This window comes from Schistocerca cancellata, chromosome 3 (assembly GCF_023864275.1).
Source record: "Schistocerca cancellata isolate TAMUIC-IGC-003103 chromosome 3, iqSchCanc2.1, whole genome shotgun sequence".
NCBI classification, from domain to species: Eukaryota; Metazoa; Arthropoda; class Insecta; order Orthoptera; family Acrididae; genus Schistocerca; species Schistocerca cancellata.
The window spans coordinates 229,704,579-229,731,678 of record NC_064628.1 but is presented as its reverse complement, the minus strand read 5'-3'; the positions used below and the strand labels follow the sequence as shown (position 1 = coordinate 229,731,678).

General features: G+C 37.9%; 1 protein-coding gene across 1 annotated transcript in view; it reads right to left on the bottom strand.

The window, feature by feature from the left end:
* Window positions 1–6,213: 6,213 nt before the first annotated feature.
* LOC126174860 (cationic amino acid transporter 3-like) overlaps window positions 6,214–27,100 on the bottom strand; it is a 129,837-nt gene continuing 108,950 nt past the window's right edge. Inside the window, exons 11-14 of the mRNA XM_049921259.1 lie at window positions 17,499–17,695; window positions 17,239–17,405; window positions 16,495–16,603; window positions 6,214–6,465 (exon numbers count right to left, since the gene is read on the bottom strand). Of these exons, the coding sequence (XP_049777216.1) occupies window positions 6,350–6,465; window positions 16,495–16,603; window positions 17,239–17,405; window positions 17,499–17,695 (589 nt within the window). The 3' untranslated portion in view covers window positions 6,214–6,349. The remainder of the gene's footprint in view (window positions 6,466–16,494; window positions 16,604–17,238; window positions 17,406–17,498; window positions 17,696–27,100) is intronic.

Genomic DNA, 27,100 nt, shown 5'->3' with positions numbered 1-27,100 from the left:
ACGGGAAAAACCCACCGTGGTACAACAACAAAGTTAGGAAACTACTGCGAAAGCAAAGAGAGCTTCACTCCAAGTTTAAACGCAGCCAAAACCTCTCAGACAAACAGAAGCTAAACGATGTCAAAGTTAGCGTAAGGAGGGCTATGCGTGAAGCGTTCAGTGAATTCGAAAGTAAAATACTAGGTACCGACTTGACAGAAAATCCTAGGAAGTTCTGGTCTTACGTTAAATCAGTAAGTGGCTCGAAACATCATGTCCAGACACTCTGGGATGATGATGGCATTGAAACAGAGGATGACAAGCGTAAAGCTGAAATACTAAACACCTTTTTCCAAAGCTGTTTCACAGAGGAAGACCGCACTGCAGTTCCTTCTCTAAATCCTCGCACCAACGAAAAAATGGCTGACATTGAAATAAGTGTCCAAGGAATAGAAAAGCAACTGGAATCACTCAACAGAGGAAAGTCCACTGGACCTGACGGGATACCAATTCGATTCTACACAGAGTACGCGAAAGAACTTGCCCCCCTTCTAACAGCCGTGTACCGCAAGTCTCTAGAGGAACAGAAGGTTCCAAATGATTGGAAAAGAGCACAGGTAGTTCCAGTCTTCAAGAAGGGTCGTCGAGCAGATGCGCAAAACTATAGACCTATCTCTCTGACGTCGGTCTGTTGTAGAATTTTAGAACATGTCTTTTGCTCGAGTATCATGTCGTTTTTGGAAACTCAGAATCTACTATGTAGGAATCAACATGGATTCCGGAAACAGCGATCGTGTGAAACCCAACTCGCATTATTTGTTCATGAAACCCAGAAAATATTAGATACAGGCTCCCAGGTAGATGCCATTTTCCTTGACTTCCGGAAGGCGTTCGATACAGTTCCGCACTGTCGTCTGATAAACAAAGTAAGAGCCTACGGAATATCAGACCAGCTGTGTGGCTGGATTGAAGAGTTTTTAGCAAACAGAACACAGCATGTTGTTCTCAATGGAGAGACATCTACAGACGTTAAAGTAACCTCTGGCGTGCCACAGGGGAGTGTTATGGGACCATTGCTTTTCACAATATATATAAATGACCTAGTAGATAGTGTCGGAAGTTCCATGCGGCTTTTCGCGGATGATGCTGTAGTATACAGAGAAGTTGCAGCATTAGAAAATTGTAGCGAAATGCAGGAAGATCTGCAGCGGATAGGCACTTGGTGCAGGGAGTGGCAACTGACCCTTAACATAGACAAATGTAATGTATTGCGAATACATAGAAAGAAGGATCCTTTATTGTATGATTATATGATAGCGGAACAAACACTGGTAGCAGTTACTTCTGTAAAATATCTGGGAGTATGCGTGCGGAACGATTTGAAGTGGAATGATCATATAAAATTAATTGTTGGTAAGGCGGGTACCAGGTTGAGATTCATTGGGAGAGTCCTTAGAAAATGTAGTCCATCAACAAAGGAGGTGGCTTACAAAACACTCGTTCGACCTATACTTGAGTATTGCTCATCAGTGTGGGATCCGTACCAGATCGGGTTGACGGAGGAGATAGAGAAGATCCAAAGAAGAGCGGCGCGTTTCGTCACAGGGTTATTTGGTAACCGTGATAGCGTTACGGAGATGTTTAACAAACTCAAGTGGCAGACTCTGCAAGAGAGGCGCTCTGCATCGCGGTGTAGCTTGCTCGCCAGGTTTCGAGAGGGTGCGTTTCTCGATGAGGTATCGAATATATTGCTTCCCCCTACTTATACCTCCCGAGGAGATCACGAATGTAAAATTAGAGAGATTAGAGCGCGCACAGAGGCTTTCAGACAGTCGTTCTTCCCGCGAACCATACGCGACTGGAACAGGAAAGGGAGATAATGACAGTGGCACGTAAAGTGCCCTCCGCCACACACCGTTGGGTGGCTTGCGGAGTATAAATGTAGATGTAGATGTAAACATCTTATTGTAATTTTGTTGTAAATTAATGGCGTATTCAGAAGAATGTGTCTTGTGTATTGCACAAATAACTTTAATCATTACTGTTTCTTTGTACATGTGCAGTGTACCATTCGATGTTGAATAAAGCTATTATTATTATTATTATTATTATTATTATTATATTATTATTATATTATTATTATTATTATTAATAGTGAGCCAAGTACAGATTTAGAAATCCTGCTAACCAAAATTTCACTGACAGTAATAAATGGTTTAAAGTTAATTCACTGTCATTAAGCTTTGAAAAGACCCACAATATGCAGTTCAAAATCTGTAAGAGATTTCCTTCTAGCATGTGTATAACACATGAAGACATGGAGATCAAAGAGGTTGATAGTGTTAAATTTCTTTCATTCTATTATGTCACATGGGATCATATTCTGGGGTAACTCGTCAAACCAAGCAATAGTCTTTAGAGTGCAAAAGCGTCTAATGAGACTCATTTGTGATGTAAATTCAGAAACATATGTAGAAATCTATTCTAGTAACTGGGTATTCCAATCAATGTTTCACAGGATATTTATTCCTTGATGAAAGTTTTGCAAATAATCTGACTCTATTTCCAACCAATAGCTCAATACGTAGTATCATAGACATAAGAACAGTCTACATAAAGACCAGAATCATTTATCTGGGTCCAAAAATTGGTCCAGTATTCAGGAACCCACATTTTCAATAGATTGTCAGCAACCATTTAGAGCTTGATTTCATGAAAAGCACAGTTTAAACAGAGTCTGAAAGACTTTTTGATAGGCAACTCCTTCTAATCTATAGATGAATATCTTAACAGGGACTGTTAGACCAGCTTAAGTAAAAATGTCTGTTGGATTTCAGTTCTCACAGCACTTGGTTGCAACAGTCAAGATTAGGCATTTTGTGTATGATAACTTTATTAAAAGTGCATAACTATGTTTCATTCTGACAATATATTAATTCTGTAAACATTAGCAGCTCCAATTTACTATAATGTATTCACATATTTTGATTAGGGAAGTGAGTATTATATTCAGTTGTTCTATGATTTTTATGTTGTATTTTCTGACATCATCTACACCCACAAGAATCATCTTATTTCTAGATCTATGGAACAAAATCTGAATCTAATCTAATCTAATCACTTCTCTTGTATGCTATTAGATACATTTCACTTTTCTGGTTACAAGATATTTTTATCCCTTTATCAGGTCATGGTTTCTTCCAGTTTTTTAAAATTATATTTTACTCTTTTCTTTGGGAAACTGTTTTCAAAAATACTCACAAACACTTCATAAAATAACTTATATTTTAAATTAGCATCAGGTTCCTGATACACCTCATCCTAGTCTAACTGCTGAAAGTTTTCCCTAAACTTTGCAATCATTAAATTGTTAATCAAGTGCATCGTTTTGGAGGACTGTGTGCCATTGCTGTAACTAACTGTATATCATGATCAGGAAGACCATTCTTAATGGGGTAAATGTTTATTTGATTAAAGTTATCTTCATCTATGAAAATATTATTTATCAGTCTGCTGCTTTCCTGTACTACCCGAGCAGAAAATCAAAAACTGATGTCAAATTGAAAGAATTGAGTAATACTTCAAGATCATTCTTCTTATAAGACTTATTCAGAAAATCCTCACTAATTGAAATCCCCACAAATAATGATTTGCTTCCCTCTGATTGACAGATAGCACAACAAAAAACCCACATTTTTCAGAAATAGTGGAAAATTTCATAATGGGGACCTATACACAGTTACAATTATAAAATTACTATTATTTAGTCTAAGACCAGAGGCCCATGCCTCTATATGTTGCTCTACACAAAATTTTTTAGTTTCTATATTTTTCACACTATGATAACTTTTAACATATGTGGCAACCCCTCCTTTTTTCCATTTTGTCTCTACTTACACGTACTGCAAACTTATATCCACTTACATTTACCTTTTCCATATCTATTACTTTATGATGTTCAGATAGGCTTAGTACATCTATTGCATTCTTTTTTCTAAATCTTTGAAGAAAAAAAAAAAAACAAGAAGTTCATCTACTTTGTTTTTTTTTATGCTCCTCATTTTCTGATGCAATATATGAACATTATTTTTCACTGTACTTTTATAAGAATCTCCAGGCCTGAGCTTCTCATTATGCTTGATTCCACTGAATGTTGTATTTTCACTGTACTTTTATAAGAATCTCCATGCCTGAGTTTCTCATTATGCTTGATTCCACTGAATGTTGTATCACAGGACATTGATCTTAGCCTAGAAAAGAGGTACTCCCATGAGTTTCAGTGCCCTCCCTTAAGGATTTTGCTATCAGCCCAGCCAATTTATCCTCCCATTTCCTCTTGAGATGCAGGCCATACCTAGTGAAATTCCAGCTACCAATAGCATCAACAGGACCAACCCTATATATATATATGAATATAATAGAGGGAAACATTCCACGTGGGAAAAATATATTTAAAAAGAAAGATGATGAGACTTACCAAACAAAAGCGCTGGCAGGTCGATAGACACACAAACAAACACAAACATACACACAAAAATCTAGCTTTCGCAACCAACGGTTGCCTCGTCAGGAAAGAGGGAAGGAGAAGGAAAGACAAAAGGATATGGGTTTTAAGGGAGAGGGTAAGGAGTCATTCCAATCCCGGGAGCGGAAAGACTTACCTTAGGGGGAAAAAAGGAAAAAAGGACAGGTATACACTCGCACACACACACATATCCATCCGCATATACACAGACATATGCGGATGGATATGTGTGTGCGTGCGAGTGTATACCTGTCCTTTTTTCCTTTTTTCCCCCTAAGGTAAGTCTTTCCGCTCCTGGGATTGGAATGACTCCTTACCCTCTCCCTTAAAACCCATATCCTTTTGTCTTTCCTTCTCCTTCCCTCTTTCCTGACGAGGCAACCGTTGGTTGCGAAAGCTAGATTTTTGTGTGTATATATATATATATATATATATATATATATATATATATATATATATATATATATATATACACTTTTTGCCTTTACAAATGTCTGCTTGTGTCTGTGTATATGCGGATGGATATATGTGTGTGTGTGCGAGTGTATACCTGTCCTTTTTTCCCCCTAAGGTAAGTCTTTCCGCTCCCGGGATTGGAATGACTCCTTACCCTCTCCCTTAAAACCCATATCCTTTTGTCTTCCCTTCTCCTTCCCTCTTTCCTGACGAGGCAACCGTTGGTTGCGAAAGCTAGATTTTTGTGTGTATGTTTGTGTTTGTTTGTGTGTCTATCGACCTGCCAGCGCTTTTGTTTGGTAAGTCTCATCATCTTTCTTTTTAATTATATATATATATATATAAATTTTGCACACCTTTGAACTCTCAGTGATGTGTGGACTATCTGTTTAGTGTTAAGTTATCTGAGGATGGCCTATAAAGCCAAAAGGCATTTGTAATGAACTATTAAATAATTCCCAGAAGTTGAAAATACCGCAGAAGTTGTAAAGTTCTTTTATTATTACACGATCAGTTTCAGGCTCTTATAAGCCCATCTTCAGGTGTTGTAGCTTGGTGCTGTGACCCCCGAGCACAGCACAGCGCACACCATGCCTTGTACACATACATCGCGGCACTCGGGAGTCACAGCACCAAGTTACAACAGCTGAAGATGGGCTTATAAGAGCCCAAAAATGGTCATGTGATACTAAAAGAACTTTACAACTGTAGTGGTATTTTCAAACTCTGGTATAATGCTCGGTTGAGGACGTTCCTCCAACAGGATTGTTTGTATTAAATAAATATTACTGTGGAACGTCAATTTGGTTTATTTAAGTTTTTGAACATAACAATTATATGTTTTTAACAAGTTTGATTGTTGAGTAGAGATGAGTTATTTTTGATAATGCAACTCTTGTACAGATATTCCATGTACAGCAGCAGTTTTTTCCTCATGTTGTTAATCTGCGTAAAAATGTGCTGTTTTTTATGGGAGAACTGAAAAGCACTATTGCCAGTAGCAAATATCATCCTGTTCAATGAGTTCATACAAACCCAATTACCCTGATTTCTTAGTGTCACAAGTATACTGAGTGTCACTGTTACAATTTGGTATTGGTGAGATTCCTATAGTGTTCTCAGCTTGTCATTGATGATGGATGGTTGTACGTATTTTACTTAATGATGATAGGGATAATCATGAACATTCATATGTTTCTCAAAGCTACATTTTTATTAAAAAAGTAACTGAATAAATTTATTTGTGAGTTGTTCAACATTACAAATTAATAAAAAACAAATACAGATAGAAGCACGCAAGCTACAAAGATTTTTTATCCATGATGAATTGTGTTTATCCAGTTACTGTATATACATATATATGTCACATTATTGTAGCAGCAAGAGAGCTCATTCAGCATTTTCCGTGTATGCCAAATTATCCAGCCCCTGTGCAGTAACATCATTTGTGTTTTTGTCCTTTGGGTCACTGATACAGTAACCAATGGTGAAGTAAATCAAGAGCCCTGAAAAATTAACAAAATAATGGTCAATAACTACCTCTAAGGTACAACTTATCTCTTGTAGTGTTTTTCTACCACACACATTCCATTCACAGTTGCTGCACAAAGTTTTCAACTGCATATAAATTAGTGTGATGGAGATATCTATTACGGTCAGACAAAATTCACAGAGCAACACACAGCATTATAAGTTCCTACCTTTCTCTTGCTGTTTGTGTCTCCTTATCATCTTTATATTTTATTACCTCTTTCCAGCAAATGACTGTAGAGATTATTTGTGACAGTACAACCAGAAGTAGAACTAATACCCTGTACATGAATGCATAGGCAGACAAGCAGTTAAAACAAACCCGCTGTCTTGCCCACCACAAATGAGCCTGGGAACAGTGGGGTACTGGTCCATTCACAAATGAGTCTTGATTTAACCTGTTTAACTGGAGAATGAATCTGATTGTCTGCTCATCTTGCATGCCCATAGGACAGAGTACAATTCTGCCAATATAGTAGTGAGAGATCAGTATGATGACACAAGAGTTATCATTTAGGTACATGAAAGTCACAGCACTGTTGTGTGATGTAACTGGTGGTCCATTATGAAGGGAGAGGAGGGTGAGGCAAGAGTGCAAGTTTGCATGCAATGGGTACAAGGTGGGGTGCAAGGCAGGGTGTAGGATTGCAGGACAACTCACAGTGCTAGGTATAGAGGGGACTGTGTTACATACATGACAGAAAGGGGGAACAGGTTATAAGGAGCAAGGAAACAAATAAAAGAGCCGTAACCAACAGAGTGTGAGGAAGGGTGTAGAACTAAGAAAAATTGTCATTATTAATGTATAACAAACAACAAATTCTGATGATTAATAAAGTTAGAATAGGCAATATTATAAAGACCTAAAATTATTTACAGAGAGGATTGGAATCTGAAGAGTATGTTAGAGAGGACAAAGGGAATAGCTTAGGTTAAGGTGAATGGATTGTGGGACCTCAAGATATAGCAAAAGGACATTTACCACTTGTGAACTCCAGAATTGTTATTGCAGATGAACATTTATACAGCATGAGTCCCAAAGCAAGTGTTGATCTTATCTTTGGCAATGAGTAGCACAAACTGCAGTTGATTGGCCATATTGTGCTGATAATTCACTTGATTTGGTCAGTGGCTGGTTATTATCACAAAGGTTGCAGGACAGTTTTTTTTAATGATATAGCTAATATTCCAAGTTGCTTTACGTATGGTTGGGTAATAGGTTAAGAATAATCATAAATTTAAGTCTAGAGACTATATCCAAAAGTTATGTCTAATCAAGAAAAGAAAATATGTTCCAGTATCAGGACAAAACAAAGCACAGCTCAGTCACAGGATTTATACCATACTAGGTTGTCCAAAATACATAATTGAGGAAAGGTTCTAAATAATATCTTCATACAAATCTGTACTCCACCAGCCACTGTATGGTGTGAGGCAAAGCATATTTCTGGTACTACCATCTTATCCTCTTCCCATATTCCATTCACGAAAGGCACGTAACAAGAACGACTGTGAATAAGCCTTTGCGTGATCTCTAGTTTCTTGAATTTTCTTGTCATCAACATTTTATGATATGTGTATGAGTTACTCTGGGAACGTAGGCCATGAAATTTCAATAGTAAACACACCTTGTGATATGCAACTCTTCTCTTGTAATGTCTGCCGCTGAAGTTTGTTGAGCATCTTGGTAATGTTCTTCCACCAACTAAATGATGTTTTTCATTGGATATTCTCTATCTCCTCTATTGATCCAACATAGTGGTGGTCCCATTCATGTGAAGAATTCTCAATAATTTGTGAAACATGTAATTTTTTAACTACTTCTTTCATGGATGAATTAAATTTCCCTAAGATTCTCCCAATGCCAATGAATATAAGCCTGTCACCTGCTTTTCCTATTTGTTTTAAGTCATCATTCCACTTTACATCCCTTTGAATGGCTAATGCTAGGTGTTTTACGATATTTAATGTTTCCAGCAATTCGTTGCCAATAATGTAATTAAAGGATAGTGGATCTGTTCACCTGCTTATGCACTATATGTTACATTTATACATGTTCAGGGTAACTGCCAGTTCCTGCATCATTAATCTATTCTCTGCAAGTCTTGCTGAATTTACTACAGTTTCCTGTCATTGCATCCTTCTTATAAACAACTGCATTATCCGTAAATAGCCTCATGGAACTTTCAACATTATCCACTATATCAGTAACATATAACTTGGTTATAATTAAATTTTCACTACTTGAGAGGGGCCCATGAAAAACAAGTGATTGCAGGAAAATGAAACATTATGCAAACATTTGTAAGGACATGCAGAAGAGAAACAATGAATAAACCACTAAAGGAAACACATTTTAATTTCCACATGAGAAGGTAACATTTGATAGTTGTGTACCATGTTTACATTCCAGGTTGCAAATGGTGCTCAATGTGATGACTGTCTGCATCCATGACATCCTGGTACCACACTAATATACCATTACACAATTATTCACAGATCTTTTCAAACAGTAGAATGTTCAGCTCTCATGATAGAGCTCATGCACTAATTGAAGACTGCACATTGTGTCCAGCAATGGACAGATTGAACATCATTCCTATAAAGCTGAATACGCATATGATAAATAGTTTTCCATCTACATTGGTTAAAATTGCAAAAGTTTAACTATCACCACCCAGTGCACTGCCTGGCAAAAAAAAAAAAGTGAAGCACATAGAAGACTTGGTCAGATGTCAATGTGAAATTGTACATGTGCATACTATCAGTGGTATGATTTAGTGTTGCAATTATTTGTGGCAGGTAGAATGGCCACCAGAGTACACTGGTATTATCTGTGTTGATATCATGCCTGATATAGCATTTAAAGGGTGTGGACAGTGTCAGATGTTGAGTGATCACTGTGAAGTACACAGTGGTGCTGTGTTCTCATCTGAGACAGCATTATCAGCACCTGACAGAGTTTCAAAGCTGGCTCATTATTAGTCACCTTTTGGCAGACTAGTCATATTATGCACCATCCAGGTTTTTAGGGCGTTCTGGTGTAACAGTGAGCAGACACTTGTCTGCTTGGGAATGTAAGGGCAGGCATACTTGTTGACCCCATCCGATCACCAGAAGGGAGGATCACCCTATTGTGCACAAATCACATCATAACTCCATCATATTTGCACCTGCTATAAACTCTCACCATAATCCCAGCAAAATTACATGTCATCCTGCACTAATGATTAGAAATTAACAGCAGCCAGACTAGAGAATTATGTACTGTCACATGTGTATACTGCCATTGACATTACAACACAAGCAGCTGCATTTGGAGTGGTGCCTGACTGGGAAATATGGACAGCTGACGAGGGTATTGCACTGTGTTCAGTGATGAATCATAGTTCTGCACTACCCTAAATGACCATCATCATTAAGCATGGCAGTGACCTGGGGAGAGGACCCATACTTCCAATCTTTTGGAGATTCACAGCAGTGTTACTCCTGGCATTGTGATTTGGGGAACCAGTGGATGTGATGTCAGGTCTTGACTGGTTGAGACAGAGAGAACTCTGATTGCACAGTGGTATGTCATGGACATCCAGCATTCTCATGTGTTACCTCTCATGCGGCAGTATCATGATGACATTTTTCAACAGGATAATACTCATCCACACATGGCTCACTTCATTGTTAACTGTATGCATGATTTTAAGGTACTCATGTGGTCAGCAAGATCTGAAGATCTGTCCCTGATAGAACATATTGGGTCTAGCAGTGATAGTATACAGGATATCGAGAATCAGTTATAACAGTCGTGGGCCAGTTTGCCTCAGGAGTGAATATGACACCCTTCCCAACCAAATCAGTGCTTGCATCCAAACCAGAGGGTTTGCAACATTATACTGATATATGAGCTCATACCGTCAAGTTCTTTGTAAGCCTGACTCCATTTTGTAATCACTGAAATAACATCACATATGCTCTCAAGCTGTGAAGTTTCATTTCATTTCCACCTCCTATTCTGTATGCTTCACATTTTGTCAGGCAGTGTGAACTGTAAAGAGATATGGGCCTGTAACAATCCCTTTGGTTAATCCCAAATTCCCTTTACATCTGTTGATTTTGTTCCATTAAGTTCTATTTGCAAGGAAGTCCTGAATTTAATGATAACACTTACTTTTTTTCAATTTTGTTTACATAATGACTGCACTATACTCCACATGTCACTTTAATGCATATAGTGGAGTGTACTTTGTACCAATATTAGTAATTTTCTGTCCTTTTCCATTCATGCATTAATAAGGGGAAACAAACTGTCTGTAATTTTTGAACAGGACAATGCTCAGCCACACATGGCACATTTATTTGTCAGATGCTGCATGATGTTAAGCTATTTCCTTGGTCAACAAGATCTGCAGATCTGTCACTGATAGAATATATGTGGGATCAGAGTAGCAGTATCCAGGATATCCATGATCAGTTACAACAATTGTGCGCCAGATTGCTTTAGGAGTGGATACAATGGCTTTATGACACCATTCCCAACCAAATTAGTGCATGTGTCCAAGAAAGAGTGTGTGTAACGTCTTACTGATATGTGGGCTCATACTGCAGTTCTTTATAAATTTGACTCCATTTTGTAACCACTGAAATGACATATCACACCCTCTCAACCTGGGAAGTTTCTTTTCATTTCCTCCTCCCCTTCTGGGTGCCCTTTGGGCAGTATAACTATAAACAGATAAGGGTCTGTAACACTCCTTAGGGTACTCCCAAAATTACCTTTACATCTCTTGATTTTTTTTTATTTAGAACAACATGTTGAGTTCTGTCTGCAAGGTTATCCTGAATCCAATTACAAATTTGGTCCAATACTCAGTTTTTTTTTTTTTAAATTTTCTCCACTAAATGACTACACTATACCCTACAAGTCACTTTACTGCTTCTGGCAGAGAGTTCTTTGCACCAATGATAGTGACTTTCTGTCCGTTTTCATTTGTGTATTAAGTAAGGGAAATGGGACCACCTGTATTCCTTGATATTCCTGTGCAAAATATATGATGGAGGAAGCAGAACTGTCACATTGTTTTCCTGAACTACTTGTTTTCTAAATTCACCCTAGAGGATTTTGAAATGATCATGTCATCTTTATTACGAAGAGCCCCATTTACAATCTCTGGACATTTTTGTTACTTTTTCATATGGACTGTACCAACTGTTTATGATACTAACAGCACATCTTTGAATTCACTTTATGTCTACTGTCATTCATACTCGAGAAGGACTGCAAATGATGAAACAGTGTTATGGAATTGGTCGTGTCTGTGATTTCCTGTACAGGTGCACAGTGGTTTGTGAGAATCCTTCCGCTAAATCCACATTTGCCTTACCTATCATTGATTTTCACAGTTTGCTGCATTTCATATTACTTCTTAGTTGTCTTCTTTTTCTTCTTCTACACTTCATGGATTATGCATTGATTCCATTCAGGCTTCGCATATTGTCTGTCTGTTGCTTCTTAGGTCTTCCAACATGTCCTCTTCCTGCTGGATTGTAAGCTAATGCTAGTTTGAAAAGTCATTTACAGTTCTTTCTCTGTACCCATTCATATTACATGTTTCGGTATTTGGTTATACTACTTTCTTTTTGCCAATACCCAGCATTTACTGCCATGAAGAAGTACTGTAAGAGCCATAGTTTTATAAAATTTTACTATTTCTTACGTGTCATCCTCCAGTTATTTGGGTTTGGGTTGTCAAACTGGCCTAGACAGTTATAAACATCTATACATAAAATTGCCTGTATTTGAAAAAAATACGTGGCACCATTCGTCATTACCTCTTAGTGTTATACCTAAATATTGGAAAAAATGGAAGTTTAGCATTAATGGAAGTTTAGCATTAATGATGGCCAATGGAAGTTTAGCACTAATCTTGTAAGCAGATACTAACACATTGTTTCTGTTATGGATATTTTTTAGCATTAATTCACATTTAAAGAGTGCTGCCATTCTTTAAATCTATGGAAATTTATGCTTAAGTCTTTCTAAATTGCCTTTCAATCATTGTAGACAACAGAATCATCAGTTAACAATCTGATAGTCCTACTGACATTATTTGACACAATATTTATGTGTACTGAGGGGTCTTATTTTGCTTGCTTATGACACATAAGATGTTACTTTCATTTCTATCTCCATTTATCATGTATCATATTAGTACAAGTTTATCTGTTAGTCAAAAATTCATTATACAAGCTGCAGATCTGTGGAGATACTCCATAGCATTATATAATGGTTATTAGTTGACAATATGGGAGTGCTGAATGGCTTACAAATATTTACAAAGATAAACTTTCCATTCATCTCTGTCTGCTGTTTGCAGGCTATAATACATGAATAAAGAAGCTGTTTTTCACGTAAGTGTTCTTTAGAAACCACACTGATTCCCTGAGAGAAACGAAGTGCAAACACAATTTTTTGGTGCTACCGAGTAATAACAGCTGTTGCAGACAGGTTTCATGGACCATTGCTTGCAGTACTGCCAATGGCGAGATAGGTGGTCTGACCACAGCATTGGCAGGCTACTTGGCACACCTACTGTCCATTGCCTTATTTCAGTGTATGTTGTTAGAAGCAGCACATTGGCATGGCATATGAGCACCTAACCAGTATAAAAACCCATCATTTCTAACCAAAGTATTTTGAACCTGGCAGAGCCTACTATGAAGGTACATCCATACCAGGCAACGAGGTAATGGGGTTCTGCAAGGTGCCTGCATGAGACTGGATTCTATAATAAATGAGTCAACTACTTGGGCTAGTTCCACTCCTGGAGACTTTGCCTTCCAGCTGGTGGGCTACCATGGGCTCACTTCAGCCACAGCTAGCCTCCTGCTTTGGATGGCAGTAGTTCATGTCTAGGGCAGTGCAGCCACCCAACTGTTTGTACTCGTGCAGGCAAATCTTCCCAGCAAGCTGCTGTTTACAGGAGAGCCTCCACTGCCACAGCCTGTCTTCTGATATGAGAACATGGTAATAAGTTTGCTGGGTAATGTTAATGGCTATTTACAGTAATTACTTACCTTTCCTCTTTCCATTTTCCTTTTCTCTGTTTATGCTTAACTTTTGATTTGGGTGTGTGGAAGAAATCTATCAATGTGTAATTCACAAGAGTATGATCAAAGGAGGCTTGATGTTGAAAGTATGAATGATAAATAGATGGACCAAATACTGGTAAGCTGCAAAATATTACTATGGTTGTACAGCAAAGATCTTTGCAGTATTTTTTTCCCCAGTGCATGATGAAAGGTAGTTTAAATCTGTGGAATAATGTTGTTGCAACATTCAGGTGCTGGTTGGTTGTTGGTACTGTGCAATGATGACAATGAATCAGAAAGTATTAGGGGATCATAGAAGGATGACATGAGAGGTGAGTTGTGAACCATATGGCCTTATCATACTTGGTGAGGTTTCTAGCATTATCCGAGAAAATTTTTTTGTCGCTGTATGTACAGAATCCATCATATCCCTATGTAGGGTAATGCCTTTTGAGTTAGGTAGATGTGTCTACATCACAGATGAAGTACTGTTGATAGTAGTTTTTTCTGTAGACAGAGAATCTTATAAAACCATCTGAACAGGGGAAGCTAGTATTGAGAATAGCAATATGTTCTGATGGATGCAGAGTGACCAAAATCAATAAGGCATACAAGGGAGTTGGACTTATGAATTTTAGGAAACATTTAAAATAAGAACACATGGGGAGTGATGAAGGTTGGGAGCAGGAGGAGGAAGTGGTGGTTTCAGGTGAAAGACATTTGCAAGTATTCAGATCAAGTAGGATATGTGGTAGAGAATTTCAGTGTTAAGATTTGCGAGTACAGTAATCTACCATTTGGCAAATACTCTCCATCAGCTAATTCCCGTAGTATACTATCACAGTAGTGAACCAAGTGAGTTGGCATAGTGGTTATCACATATTTGGGAGGAGCAGGGTTCAAATCACCATCTGACCCTCACAATGTAAGTTTCCAGCTATTTTCCCTAGCTGATTAAGGTAAACAGGGATGGTTCCTCATAAAACAATATGGAAATTTTTATTCTCCATTCTTGTTCTTTCCAAATTTGTGTCCCACCTATAAAGGCCACACCATCAACAAGATGCTGAATTCTCATCTTTCTTCACAGTACTGAGCCTTTTCCACAGGGATAATTATTAGTTTAAGACTGGTCTTAAGACTTTACGTGGTAGGTGTTACAGAAGATAGGCTTTTTCTATGAGGGGTTTTGGAAATGACAGAGGCAAGAGCGGAGCTGTCAAACTCTTAAAGTGTACCTGTTGATGGTTGGGTGAAACTGGCAGGTCACTTAGTGTCTAATTGTTGTGTGCACCGAAAAGTTTGCATCTGGATAATTTTCAACTGATGAAGTTAAGACAAAGTGTTATTGACGGATCATGGGAGTTGGTGATAAGAAGGTTACAGATGACAAAGGAATGTCTTCCACTGCAAGTAGTGACCAATGCACAATAGATATTTGACAAATCTAGCGTGAATATAATTAAGTGAAAGATTAAAAATTCAGTGGGATTCAGAGTGCTGGAGGACTATATTATAACAAGCATCTGCATGTACTTTTAATTTTTGTACTCTAGTTACCTTTCTACAATAGGGGACTATCTCTCTTTCGCTTTCCTTCTTAAACTCTGTTCCTCTTCTGCTGTCACCTCCTATTATATTGCTCTCTTTCCTTCTGACCTTTATCAATTTCCTCTCAACTACTCCACTGGCCTAACTCCCCATTCCATCATAATCATTACGTCACTTCACCATCTCCACTGACCTGTCATCAATACAACAACCATCACACTCTCCCTACCACACTCCCATCTATTTGCTTTATGCACCATTCTTCCAATCTCTGGACATAACTCCCATACTCATAGCATCCATTCATAATTCTCATTATTTCTCCTCACAACCTCTCAGTTTTACACTCTTGCCCCTTTTTCTTTCACTCTCCTCTCCCTCTCACCCCATCACTGTATTGTGTTTCCTCTCCTTGCCTGACTTCCTTTCTGTTTCCAGAATCCTCCTCCTGCTCCCACTCCTCCCTCTTCCACATCTCCTCTTCCTATCCCTCTCATATCCTGTATTGTCATCCCTCTCACTGACTCCTACATTTCCCACCTTCTCCATCAATCTCTGATTTCTCCTTCATCCTCCCCATGATGGAAGTTCCCAGCTATTTTCCCAAGCTGATTAAGGCAAACTGGGATGGTTCCTCATAAAACAACATGGAAATTTTTATTCCCCATTCTTGTCCTATCCAAACTTGTGTCCCACCTATAAAGGCCACATCATCAACAAGATGTTGAACTTTCATATTTCTCTCCAATACTCTCCATTACCTTTTTCTCCATTTGTGTCTCCCCCAGCTATTTTATACTGCTCTTATATTCCCCTCACCCCTCCAGAATGTTTTTGATGACTGTGATATTTATCTTTCTCTGTTCATATCGTACTTAAATTTGCTCTTCTGCTGAAAATAGTCTTTTTATTATTCCTATCCCCTACACAACCACTGTCCTATCATTTATTTTGATTTGTGCCCACTCCTGGTGGATGATTATTATGTTGAGTATAAGGAAATACTAACATGCACTGGAATTTTTTATATTGCCAGCAATGAAGTTGACATGAACAATGAATGGTTCCTTTAGTGCACTATATTACACTAAAAAAACACAGAAATTGTATATTAAACATTTTATTACTGCCTGGCAAGAGCCACTAGTGAAGATTTCTTTACTATATTGTTTCAGTCCACAGATTATCATCAGATATCCTGCATGCCAAAGGTAAACAGGAGCCCTGATAATAGTCTGTGGACTGAAACTGGTTATACAATAAAGAAATTTTTGTCAGTAGCTCTTGGTACTGAATAATGATGTTTTTTTTTTAAAATATTTATGAGCTGTGGAACACTACCTTCTTAAAACAATTAGTATATTTACCTATAATGAGCCATACACCAAATCGGATCCATGTGAATACATCCAACATCATCATTAAATAAGTGTTGACAAAAATACATATTGCAGGCAGAATTGGTATAAATGGTACCTGAAACAAAAAAAATTATTTATTATTCAAACTACAATTACAATTATAGTTGAGCAGTTCTACATATGCATGCACCAAGTTTATGCCATAAGCAATTATAGGATATTGGAATATTGAATTTTTGTCCAGTGTGCAGCTTCTGGATAATATATAATTACCTATACTAGGAATATTGTAATCCTTTTGGAATGAGTACTGAATGACAAATTGAAATTTCACAAACAAAATAAAATCAATGAATCATTCAAAACTTTAGTTTTCCTGCTACCTGCATTTTTTCACAGTCTGTAAGGAATGGATGATATTATCAATATGCTTGATTATTACTGCATGAAATGACTTTCATAACATGTACTCCATATGTCTTGAGATTTAACACATTATAATCTTGCCTTTTATATAGTATTACTGGAGAGGACTGCAATTACTAATTTGTGTTCTACAATACTACTTTCCTTTAGTATTCAAAATTTGACCTGAAATGTTGATACATCTGGTAGACACCAAAATTCTGCACATTATAAAAAATTTGATCCCTTCATGCAGTACAACAGTTCTCAAATACCACCACTTCTCAAGTTCTTTAAAACTGAGTTGCTTTAATAGTGTTTACCATATCATCAATTTTTGTGTACCTTAAAAGTTAATTCCTTTTCTGACACTGGTTGCCGTCCAATGGAAATCAATATACAGACAATACACAGTAAAACAATAATGAGACCTGATATGGCCAATGGGTCTACTGCTTCAATAGATGAGCCTGCTTGTATCACAAGCTGGGATGTCAGGATGCACAGGATCACTGAAAGAGAAAGAAAATGATAATATTTTCAAGAATACTTGTGTCAAATCCGTAATCTTAGTAAGTACTTGATCAAATAACTGTGTGTCTTACAATATAACGCAATTTCATATGCAACAATTTTTGTTGACAATTTTGTTGGCCTTTTAAATTTGTCGATGTTTAGTATTTGTCTCCCAGTAGCTATAATATTTGATTGTTTAATTCTGGTTCCTTCAGCTGAATCTGTGTTTTGTTTCCCAGCATCTTTCTCCTCAATTTGTAGATGGTCTTCAGTTTCTCCTGTATACCTATGAACATAAAAACAACACAGAAAAATAAAACAAGAAATTATCAAACACAATTAAATAATTATCTTCAAAGTCATTACATATAACTATAATTTTGTTGTTATATTATCATGAATTACAATTGTTTTTGAAAATTGATTTATATCTGACAAGAAGCTGTCCTCTTTGTAGTGCCATTGGATCTATTACCTATATTAGGTAATACAGATGAAATACTGAATTTCCTATCTTAGCTCCTGTGATTTTTATTACATCCTGTGTGACCAATAAGGTCAGAATCATGCAGAAGAGCCCTCTTATAAGACTTTATTGAAACAGATTTCCATAGAATACTTATAATGAACATTTCTGTTTTGAAAAACAGAAATACAATAGTTTCCCATAATTTATCTTTTATTCAGTATTTGACAGCTTAAACACACTGATTTTACAGACCTGTTATGTTTTAATGTGGTCTTCAGAGAATTAGTTCAAATACATATTCTTGTTACCACCCAGTTGATGATTTCCATGGAATACTGATAACAGAAATTTATATTTAAAACAATATTGTAATAAATACAGGAAAGACCTTCATTTTATATGGCAGAAAAAGAATAATTTTCCATGAAGTTATTCTTCATTTTTCCATTTTTCGTTTTTGATTGTTCGAGACCAGTGAAATTTGCAGTATTGTAATGTTTTAGTGTGGCCTTAAAAGAAATGGAGGTTTTCTATTAATATTGCTTTTACCATCTAACTGATGGTTTTGAATAACACTACCTTTCACGATAGTGAAATTACTGTAGTGTAGACCTTAATAATAATTTTTTTGTGGAACAAAGTCAATTGCCTGTTATTTATTTTGCCTATAGTCTATTTCTACAGCTCATTCATACTTCTTTCAGACAAGAGTTCTGCTAGGAATCATAAAGATTCATGTTAACAGTGTTCTAGTATGTAACAATGCAAGACAAAGGCAAGGGCCTGTTGCTGAAAGCATACCATACCATGCACATCATGCTGCCACTGTAGGAGCAGCAGCACACCTGCCCAATCAATGACCAATGATATTACTGTAATCATGGATGCTTTTGCAAATGTAAATACTGACCATAGGACAGACTTGACAATAAATTAGCAGTTTAATTCTTAACTTTCTTGCATGTATGTGTGCTTACTCAGCAGTCTAGCATTTTTACTAACTGTGTAGCGTACAGTTCGATCGTCTTCAGTATGGAGAGGGACTGTGACTGCCATGTTCACATGGAGGCCATCACTCACAGCTCCAGGAGGTGCAGTTTGAGGCTGTTGCCGATGCACATGCAGATCTGAGGGCATTCAGCACATACAACGTGGTCCTCCAATTGGCCCACTAATGATGATGCTTGAGTTACTGCCCACATGAGGTTCACCCTTCACCTGTTGTCAACTGGGAGTCATCCCAAGATATGGGAGGCAGTGAAAGACTTTCTGGGGGACCCATTAAAAAGTCTCCCTAGTGCATCTGACAAGTAGGTTTAAGGTGCTGTCTGTGGTTAATGAAGATCCTGAGCCAGATGCTGTTGCTTTTCCTTTTGTTGTGGAAGCCTTTCAGCCTGCATGATCCAGGCAGCCACAGAGGTTGGGGTTATTGATACTTAGGAGCTCCAATGGTAGGCATATAAATGGGGCCCTTAGGGACGTGGCTGCCAAGAAGGGGAAGAAATCCAATGTGCATTTAGTGTGCATACTGGGGCAATCATCCAAGGTGTGGAATGGGTTCTTCCAGATGCCATGGAGAGCACAGGGTGCAGACAATTGCAGATGGTGGCTCATGTCAGTACTAATGATGTGTACCACTTTGGATCAGAAGAGAGTCTCTCTGGTTTCATCCATCTAGCTAAATTAGTAAAGACTGCCAGTCTGGCTTGTGAGATGAAAGCAGAGCTCACCATTTGTAACATTAGTAACAGGGCTGATTGCAGACATTTGGTACAGAGCTGAGTGGAGGGTCTGAATCAGAGGCTCAGATGATTCTGTGACTATGTAGGCTGCAGATTACTCCACTTGCATGGTAGTGTGGTGGGGTATTGGGTCCCACTTAATAGGTTTGGGGTCCACTACACACAGGAGACAGGTACATGGGTATTGGGGGCTGTGTGCAGTGGTCTAAGGAAACAACAAAAAGGGTTTCAGTCTCAGAGGGTGTAGGGCAAATACAAGGCAAGGTTTGACCTAGGAACCACACATATTATAGTAGTAAATTGTCACAGCTGCACTGGGAAAGGGCTGGAGCTCCAGGCACAAATAGAAACCACTAAAGTACAAATCATTTTAGGTACTGAGAGCTGGCTGAAGCTGGAGATAAGTTCAGCCAAAAATTTTACAAAAGACCTAATGGTGCTCAGAAAGGATAGATTAAATACTGTTGGTTGTGGTGTGTTTGCTGCTGTTAGAAGTAATCTATCTTGTAGCGAAAATGAAGTAGATAGTTCCTGTGATTTTGTATGCATAGAGGTTACATTTGACAACTGACAATAGGTAATAAATAGTTGCTTTTACTGACAACCTGACTATGGTGATACAGCTGCTGAAGAGTTCAAAGGAGTCTTGAGTCTTGTTTCAAATAGGTACTTCACTCACACAATTATACTTTGTAGCAACTTAAATCTAACCTTTATATGTTGGTGAAAATACATATTTAAAGTCAGTGGTTGCATAAAACATCATCTGAAATCCTAATAAATATTTCCTCCAAAAATTATTTTCAGTAATTAGTTCAGGAGCCCACTCAAAGTGTAAATGGTTGCAAAAAGATACGTGACCTCTCAGCAACAAATAACAATGACCAAATAGGGAGCATTATGATGGATACTGGGATTAGTGACTACAACATTGCTGTAGCGAGACTGTACACTGTAACATTGAAACCCACAAAAAATAAACACAAAATATATCTATTTAAAATAACAAATAAAAATTCACTAGACAGCTGCCTAGGGAACAGCCTCCATTATCTCTAAACTAACTATAAAAAGTGTAGACCAGATGTGGCTTACAATGGAGCCTCCACCCCCCCCCCCCACCCCCCCACTTCCCACTTGGTATTCCAAACAGGTCAGAACAATGTTGCAGAAATAATGAAAAAAAAGCATTAAAAATTTAAAAGAATGCAAAATCTCCAAGGTTGGCCAAATTTTACAGAAGCTCAAAATTTAGTGTGAACTTCAATGCAAGATGCTTTTAACAGTTTCCAGAATGCAGCTCTGTCTCGAAATCTGGGAGAAAATCCAAAGAGATTCTGGTCATATATGAAGTATACCAGTAACAAGACACAGTCAATACCATCACTGTATGGTAGCAATGGTAATGTTACCAGTGACAGTGCCAGAGTTGCTAAATACAGTTTTCTGAAATTCCTTCACCAAAGAAGGCAAAGTAAATATTCCAGAATTTGAATCAAGAACTTCTGGCAACATGAGTAATTACAAGTAGATACCCTTGGTGTAGTGAAGCAGTTTAAATTGGTCAGTAAAGGCACATCTTCTAGTACAGATTTGTACCTATTAGATTCATTTCAGAGTATGTTGATGTAATAGCTCCTTAGCTAGCAGTCATATACAATCACTCACTCAAGGAAAGATCCATACCTAAAGAATGGAAAATTGCACAGGTCACACCAATACTCAAGAAAGAAGTAGAAATAATCCCATGAAATACAGACCAATATCACTGATGTTGATTTGCAGTAGGATTTTGGATCATAAACTGTGTTCAAACATTATGAGTTACCTCAAGGATAATGAGCGATTGACACTCAGTCAGCAGAGATTCAGGAATTATCATTCTTGTGAAACACAATTAGTTCCATATTCTCATGAAGTGATGAGTGCTGATGACAGGGGATCTCAAATGGGTTCCATATTTCTAGATTTTCAAAAGGCTTTTGATACTATTCCTCATAAGAAGCTGATAATCGAACTGCATGCCCATAGAGCATCATGTTAGCTGTGCAACTGGATTCATGATTTTCTGTCAGAGAGGTCAGAGTTCACAATAACTGATGGAAAGTCATCAAATAAAACAGAAGTGATACTTGGTATTCCCCAAGGAAACATTATAGGCCCTCTGCTGTTCATAATCTATGAAAGGGATTTAGGTGACAATCTGAGAAGCCATCTTAGATTGCTTGCAGATGATGCTTTCATTTACTGTCTAATAAAGTCATCCTGTTAAATTTTGGTTACATGATAAATTACATTAATCTCCAGGCTGTCAGTTCAACTAAATACCTAGGATTTATAATTACAAACAACTTAAATTGGAATGTTCAGATAGGTAACATTATAGGAAAGATGAACCAAGGACTGTGTTTCATTGGAAAAACACTTAGAAGAAGATATAACAGATCTACTAAAGAGAATGCCTATACTACCCTTGTCTATTCTCTGCTAGAATATTGCTTTGCTTATGAGATCCTTATCAGATAGGATTGAAAGAGGACATAGAAAAAGTTCAGAGATGGTCAGTTCATTCTGTCTCATTGCAAAGCAGGGGAGAGAGTCTAACAGATATGATACATGATTTTGGGTGGCAATCATTCAAATGAAGGCATTTTTCATTTTGGTGAGATCTTTTCATGAAATTTCAATCTCCAATGTTAAGTGCAAAAATATTTTGTTGACGCCCATACACATAGGAATAAATGATCATTGTAATAAAACAAGAGAAATCAGAGCTTACATGGATTGAGTTACGTGTTCATTTTACCCCCACACTGTTCAAGAGTGGAATGGTAGAGAAACATTGTGTAAGTGGTTTGATGAACCCTTGCCAGACACTTGAGTGTAAATTGCAGAGTAGACATGCAGATGTAGATGTAGATTATCCCAACTTATCTCTGCCTATGTTAGACACCAGCACCGGCTCAGTAGCAACTACTTTTTCAGGCAAATCAGGGAAGGATGGTTCTCTTACAGACAATTTAGTTGCAGTTGTAAAATTGGGGAGTGAAGAGTAATTATTAACTATGGCTTGATTAAAGTTGATGGGGGATGATAGGGCAAATGTGACGTGGCATGAGTGTGGTATCAAACAGAGATCACATTCCACATCAATGTTGGAAACACAAATCAGTTTCACAGACATAAGAGAAGGCTCCCTGTAACCTGCAATGATGTATGGAAGGCACTCCTGAAGACCACACCACCCCTCTCAGCATAACAGTGCCCTCACACATACAACATAGTGTCAGGCTAGCAAGAGCTCTCCCCACTTTGAGATGTCAGCTGTGGTAGTCAACATTGTTGTCTAGGACCAACATGTAGATAATTTCCTGAAAAATTCTTAGTGTTGTCAGTGTTGAACATTGTACCACAAGAGAACAGTCTGTTAATTAGTGCATCATGTGATTCTTTGCTATCCCATGACAGTTGTAAATTATCCAGCACTCCTGTGACAAAGAAGTGTGTCAAAGTTAAGTAAATCTTTTATTCATTTATGTAATAAAAGGAACTAATATTTCATTTCTAGTTTGATGAGCCTTCTCTCAGAGCAATCAAAGAAGACACAGCTGTAGCCAAATGAAAGTGTTTTGCCAGCTCACAACAGGGAGAAACTTCTGAATGCTCAATCTTTCCATGACATCCTGGAAGGATGTTGGAATGGCACAGATTCAAAATGGCTCTGAGCACTATGGGACTTAACATCTGAGGTCATCAGTCCCCTAGAACTTAGAACTACTTAAACCTAACTAACCTAAGGACATCACACACATCCGTGCTCAAAGCAGGATTCGAACCTGTGACCGTAGTGGTCGTGCAGTTCCAGACTGAAGCGCCTAGAACCGCTCAGCCACACCGGCCGGCAATGGTATAGGAAGAGGCGGGGAACCATCTAAGTTTTATCATGAGCTGCTTAATAGTATAAATCTAAAACAAGGGGAATCCATGGAAAGTTTTTTTTTAACAGGATTAGGAAGTAAATATTAATGTGTATGAGCTAATACACAATGACAACATCAATGAGGCCATTTTTCATGAGGTGCGACAGAGAACACTAGACACATTCTTGGGGGGTTTATCGGCCAAGATGTCTCATAAAGTGCAAGTTGAATTTCCATGGTCCATAACTTTAGCAGAGACAGATGCAATGACCAGAACTCGGGAAAAGAAGGTAGTTTTTAATGCAGAGATTGTCTGCTATCAATGTGGTTAGCGTGGTCACACTCAGCAAAACCATAGGAAATCTCAATGTGGGAAGTGTAAGCAAACTGGACACTTTGGGAATCTCAGCTCATGTTTTCACAGGAACAGGGAAGGTGGTTGCAGGTTAGAGCTTGCACAGTGATGTTAAACATCGAAGATAACAGTGTGGCCATTGTGGAGCATTCTCAGTAAATGTGAACACAGGGTACCTGTGTGCTGAATCAATGGCAGACTACAGTTTGACTGGCTGTGCAGGAGTAAGGATGTGTAAATTTTTACTGGGTATGTGTCACAGATAACTACAGCAAATGAGGGTGTATTAAAAATAAGTAATTTGAACCCACCTCATTGTGGATTAAATGGCTTACCGTATTTACTCAAATCTAAGTCGCACTCGAATCTAAGCTGCACCTGAAAAATGAGACTCGAAATGAAGGAAAAAAAAATTCCTGAATCTAAGCCGCACCTGTAATTTTAGACTCAAAATTCAAGGGGAGAGAAAAGTTTTAGGCCGCACCTCCAAATCGAAACAAAGTTGGTCCATTGTAATACGAGACACAATTTAGGTCGAATGAATGACGATACAGCTACAGTAGTTTAGTTCAAGTCGTAAGCATAGCAGTTAAGCTTTACCAGGTAGTCATTGCTATGCATCAAGTGCTCCGTCCGTATTTATTTGGCTACCCTTCCTTTTTCACGTGCTTCGTCTGGTTTGAATCGATTGCTTAGTTTGCTTCGATCTGATAATTGCCGTTTTCTTTGTTATAGGTGTTTACGTCACTCTTAAGCTGAAAATGCATTACTGTACTGTGTCATGCATTGTTTGTCGCATTCTGATAGTGCGTGTTTACGGCCTGTCGCGGCTCACGGCATGGCTTGCTTTTGTGTGCGCTACCGCCGCTTACAAAAGAAAAAAGAGGAATCGTCTTATTAGCGAAACAATGGCAAGAGACTGCTATTTGTTGTTACTTACACTGCTGCTTTCTTTGATAATGATCAAAAAGAGCCAAATAATAGACTGCGTATGATAGAACATGTTCTGAACGAGAGTTAGGTGAAAATTTTTCTCCGTTTGAAAATCTTTGCGGCCGCTTCTTTAGTACATCAAATTCTGCACAGAAATTAGTCATCTTAGGTTTAAAAATCTAGTCAGTTGCCGTGCTTCATTTCTGACTGTATCACTATTAGGCATAAGAATAATACGAATATAAACATGACACGATACGTATATTCTTCCGCGTTTGCTGTTGTCTCACTCTAGTTTCGTAGATTATTAGGCAGACAGGATTTAAATGAGATAGCAGCAAACATGAAAAATACGTGGCAAAATATTTATATTCGTATTCTTATGATGAAGAGAATACTGCATGTTATACACAATTAATAAAAGTTCCTATTAGCTATCATTTCTTGTCACAGGTAGGAAAAAATTGAGAGCGTAGAGTTGGCCATGTTGACAAACATCCCAAACAGTCTTGCCAGTCAGATTTTCTTAGTACATTGAAATTCTGCTACATTTGAAGATGAACAATACGGAATTTGTATGTACTTTGTTGGATAATGTATGAAAATGCATTGGTCGAAACTCGGGGCGGAGAAAAAATGCTCGTCATGCACCTTCTTTTTTTTTACTGGTGCAGAGGTTTTGACACCAGTATTTATCTTTGTGCCTACAAAGCTTACCTGTGTAGCGCTACATATATTCGATGGCAGAAGTTGGTTGTGGCAGCACCTACCAACATTTTTCAAAACTTCCGCTTGCTTTGCACTCGATTCTAAGCCGCAGCCGGTTTTTTGGATTACAAAAACCGAAAGAAAGTGCGGCTTAGATTCGAGTAAATACGGTATGTGGTGGTAGTATTCATTCACCCAGTTCTGAGTGGGAGGAAAAGATTTTTGGGCTTGTGTGAAAGTACTTCCTTGAGTTAGAAATTGCTAGGATGTCATATTTGGACTGGGTTTTCTGAATAGAAATCACGCCAAAGTCATCTGGAATGGCACAAAACTGAGCTTAATTATATATAATTTTGTTTGGGTTTTGCTTCCAGAAAAACCAAAATCTTACGTGCCTCATCCCTATCTCAGGGGAAGCAAACTAAACTGCCTGCATGATCCCTTATGTACAACTCATGGGATAAAATACCGAAAGGTACAATGAAGTTAGTCTGGATAGATGTAAACACACATTTGCCATTTAATACTTTGTGTATAGTTTAGCCCTGTATAGAAAATGAGCATCTAGATAAAGTGCAGTGTTTTGTACCCTGTTTATCACGTATAAAAGAGGTTGGTGGAAGCCAGGCAGTGCCAGTTAGTGAGATTGATTTTGGGTCAGTGAAAGTCAATCTACCATGAGAAGCACAGATAATCAAACTGGAAGTGGGGGAGGAAGAAAAGTTGGATAGGAATTTCAATATGAAATGCTCTAAGGCAGCACAACCTGTCAATTTAGCTGCAGACTGGGGAAAACTATCAAATTTCAAGGAAGTGATGGGGAGATAATAGAAAAGTCATTACTGGAATATGCAGAATTGTTCAAACTTCCCCAACCAATGCCAGCTACACCAATTACACTGAATAGTATAAGGTAGCTTTGTTTTTTTGTGGTCTTTCGTTTAGATGGAGTCAATTGGGGGTGAGCATGGAAGGTGGTATTGTGGCTGGAGTGCTAAATGAAATAAAGTATTTGTATGAAGCATAAAAGTAAGTTGACAGCCAAGGAAATAAGAAATAAGTAAAAAGGCATACATGTGAATAAATCATTTTGGATTAAGTTAGTTTATGATTGGTGGTTGTTGAGGCTGGAGTGCCATATAAGTAATCTTATTGTTGGATGTTTATAAGGTAGTGTGAGTGCAGATATATTTTTAAAAAAATGTATAAGCTCACGTTCATTTGTAAAAAGGAATAAGTTTCTGTGCAATAAACAGATTCAGTTTAACTGTTTAATTTGAAGAGTTTATTGCTCCAGGTGTTCAAAGTAATGAGTGACTTAATATCTGAGTATTTGGTATTTACTCACCCTGCACTGATACCTTACACTTGATGATGAGTGACCGGACAATCTAAAGTGAAGAAATATGTGGGGGTGAATAAACTGAGGGAATGTGTGGAATAGCATTTACCACTTCTAAACACTCAGGTCAATAAAAGATGTTAGTGAAAACTGGAAAAATTATTTAGGTAGTTGTTAAGTGTGGAATGGTTGCTGTGGTTTGCCACATGTGCAGATGGGGTG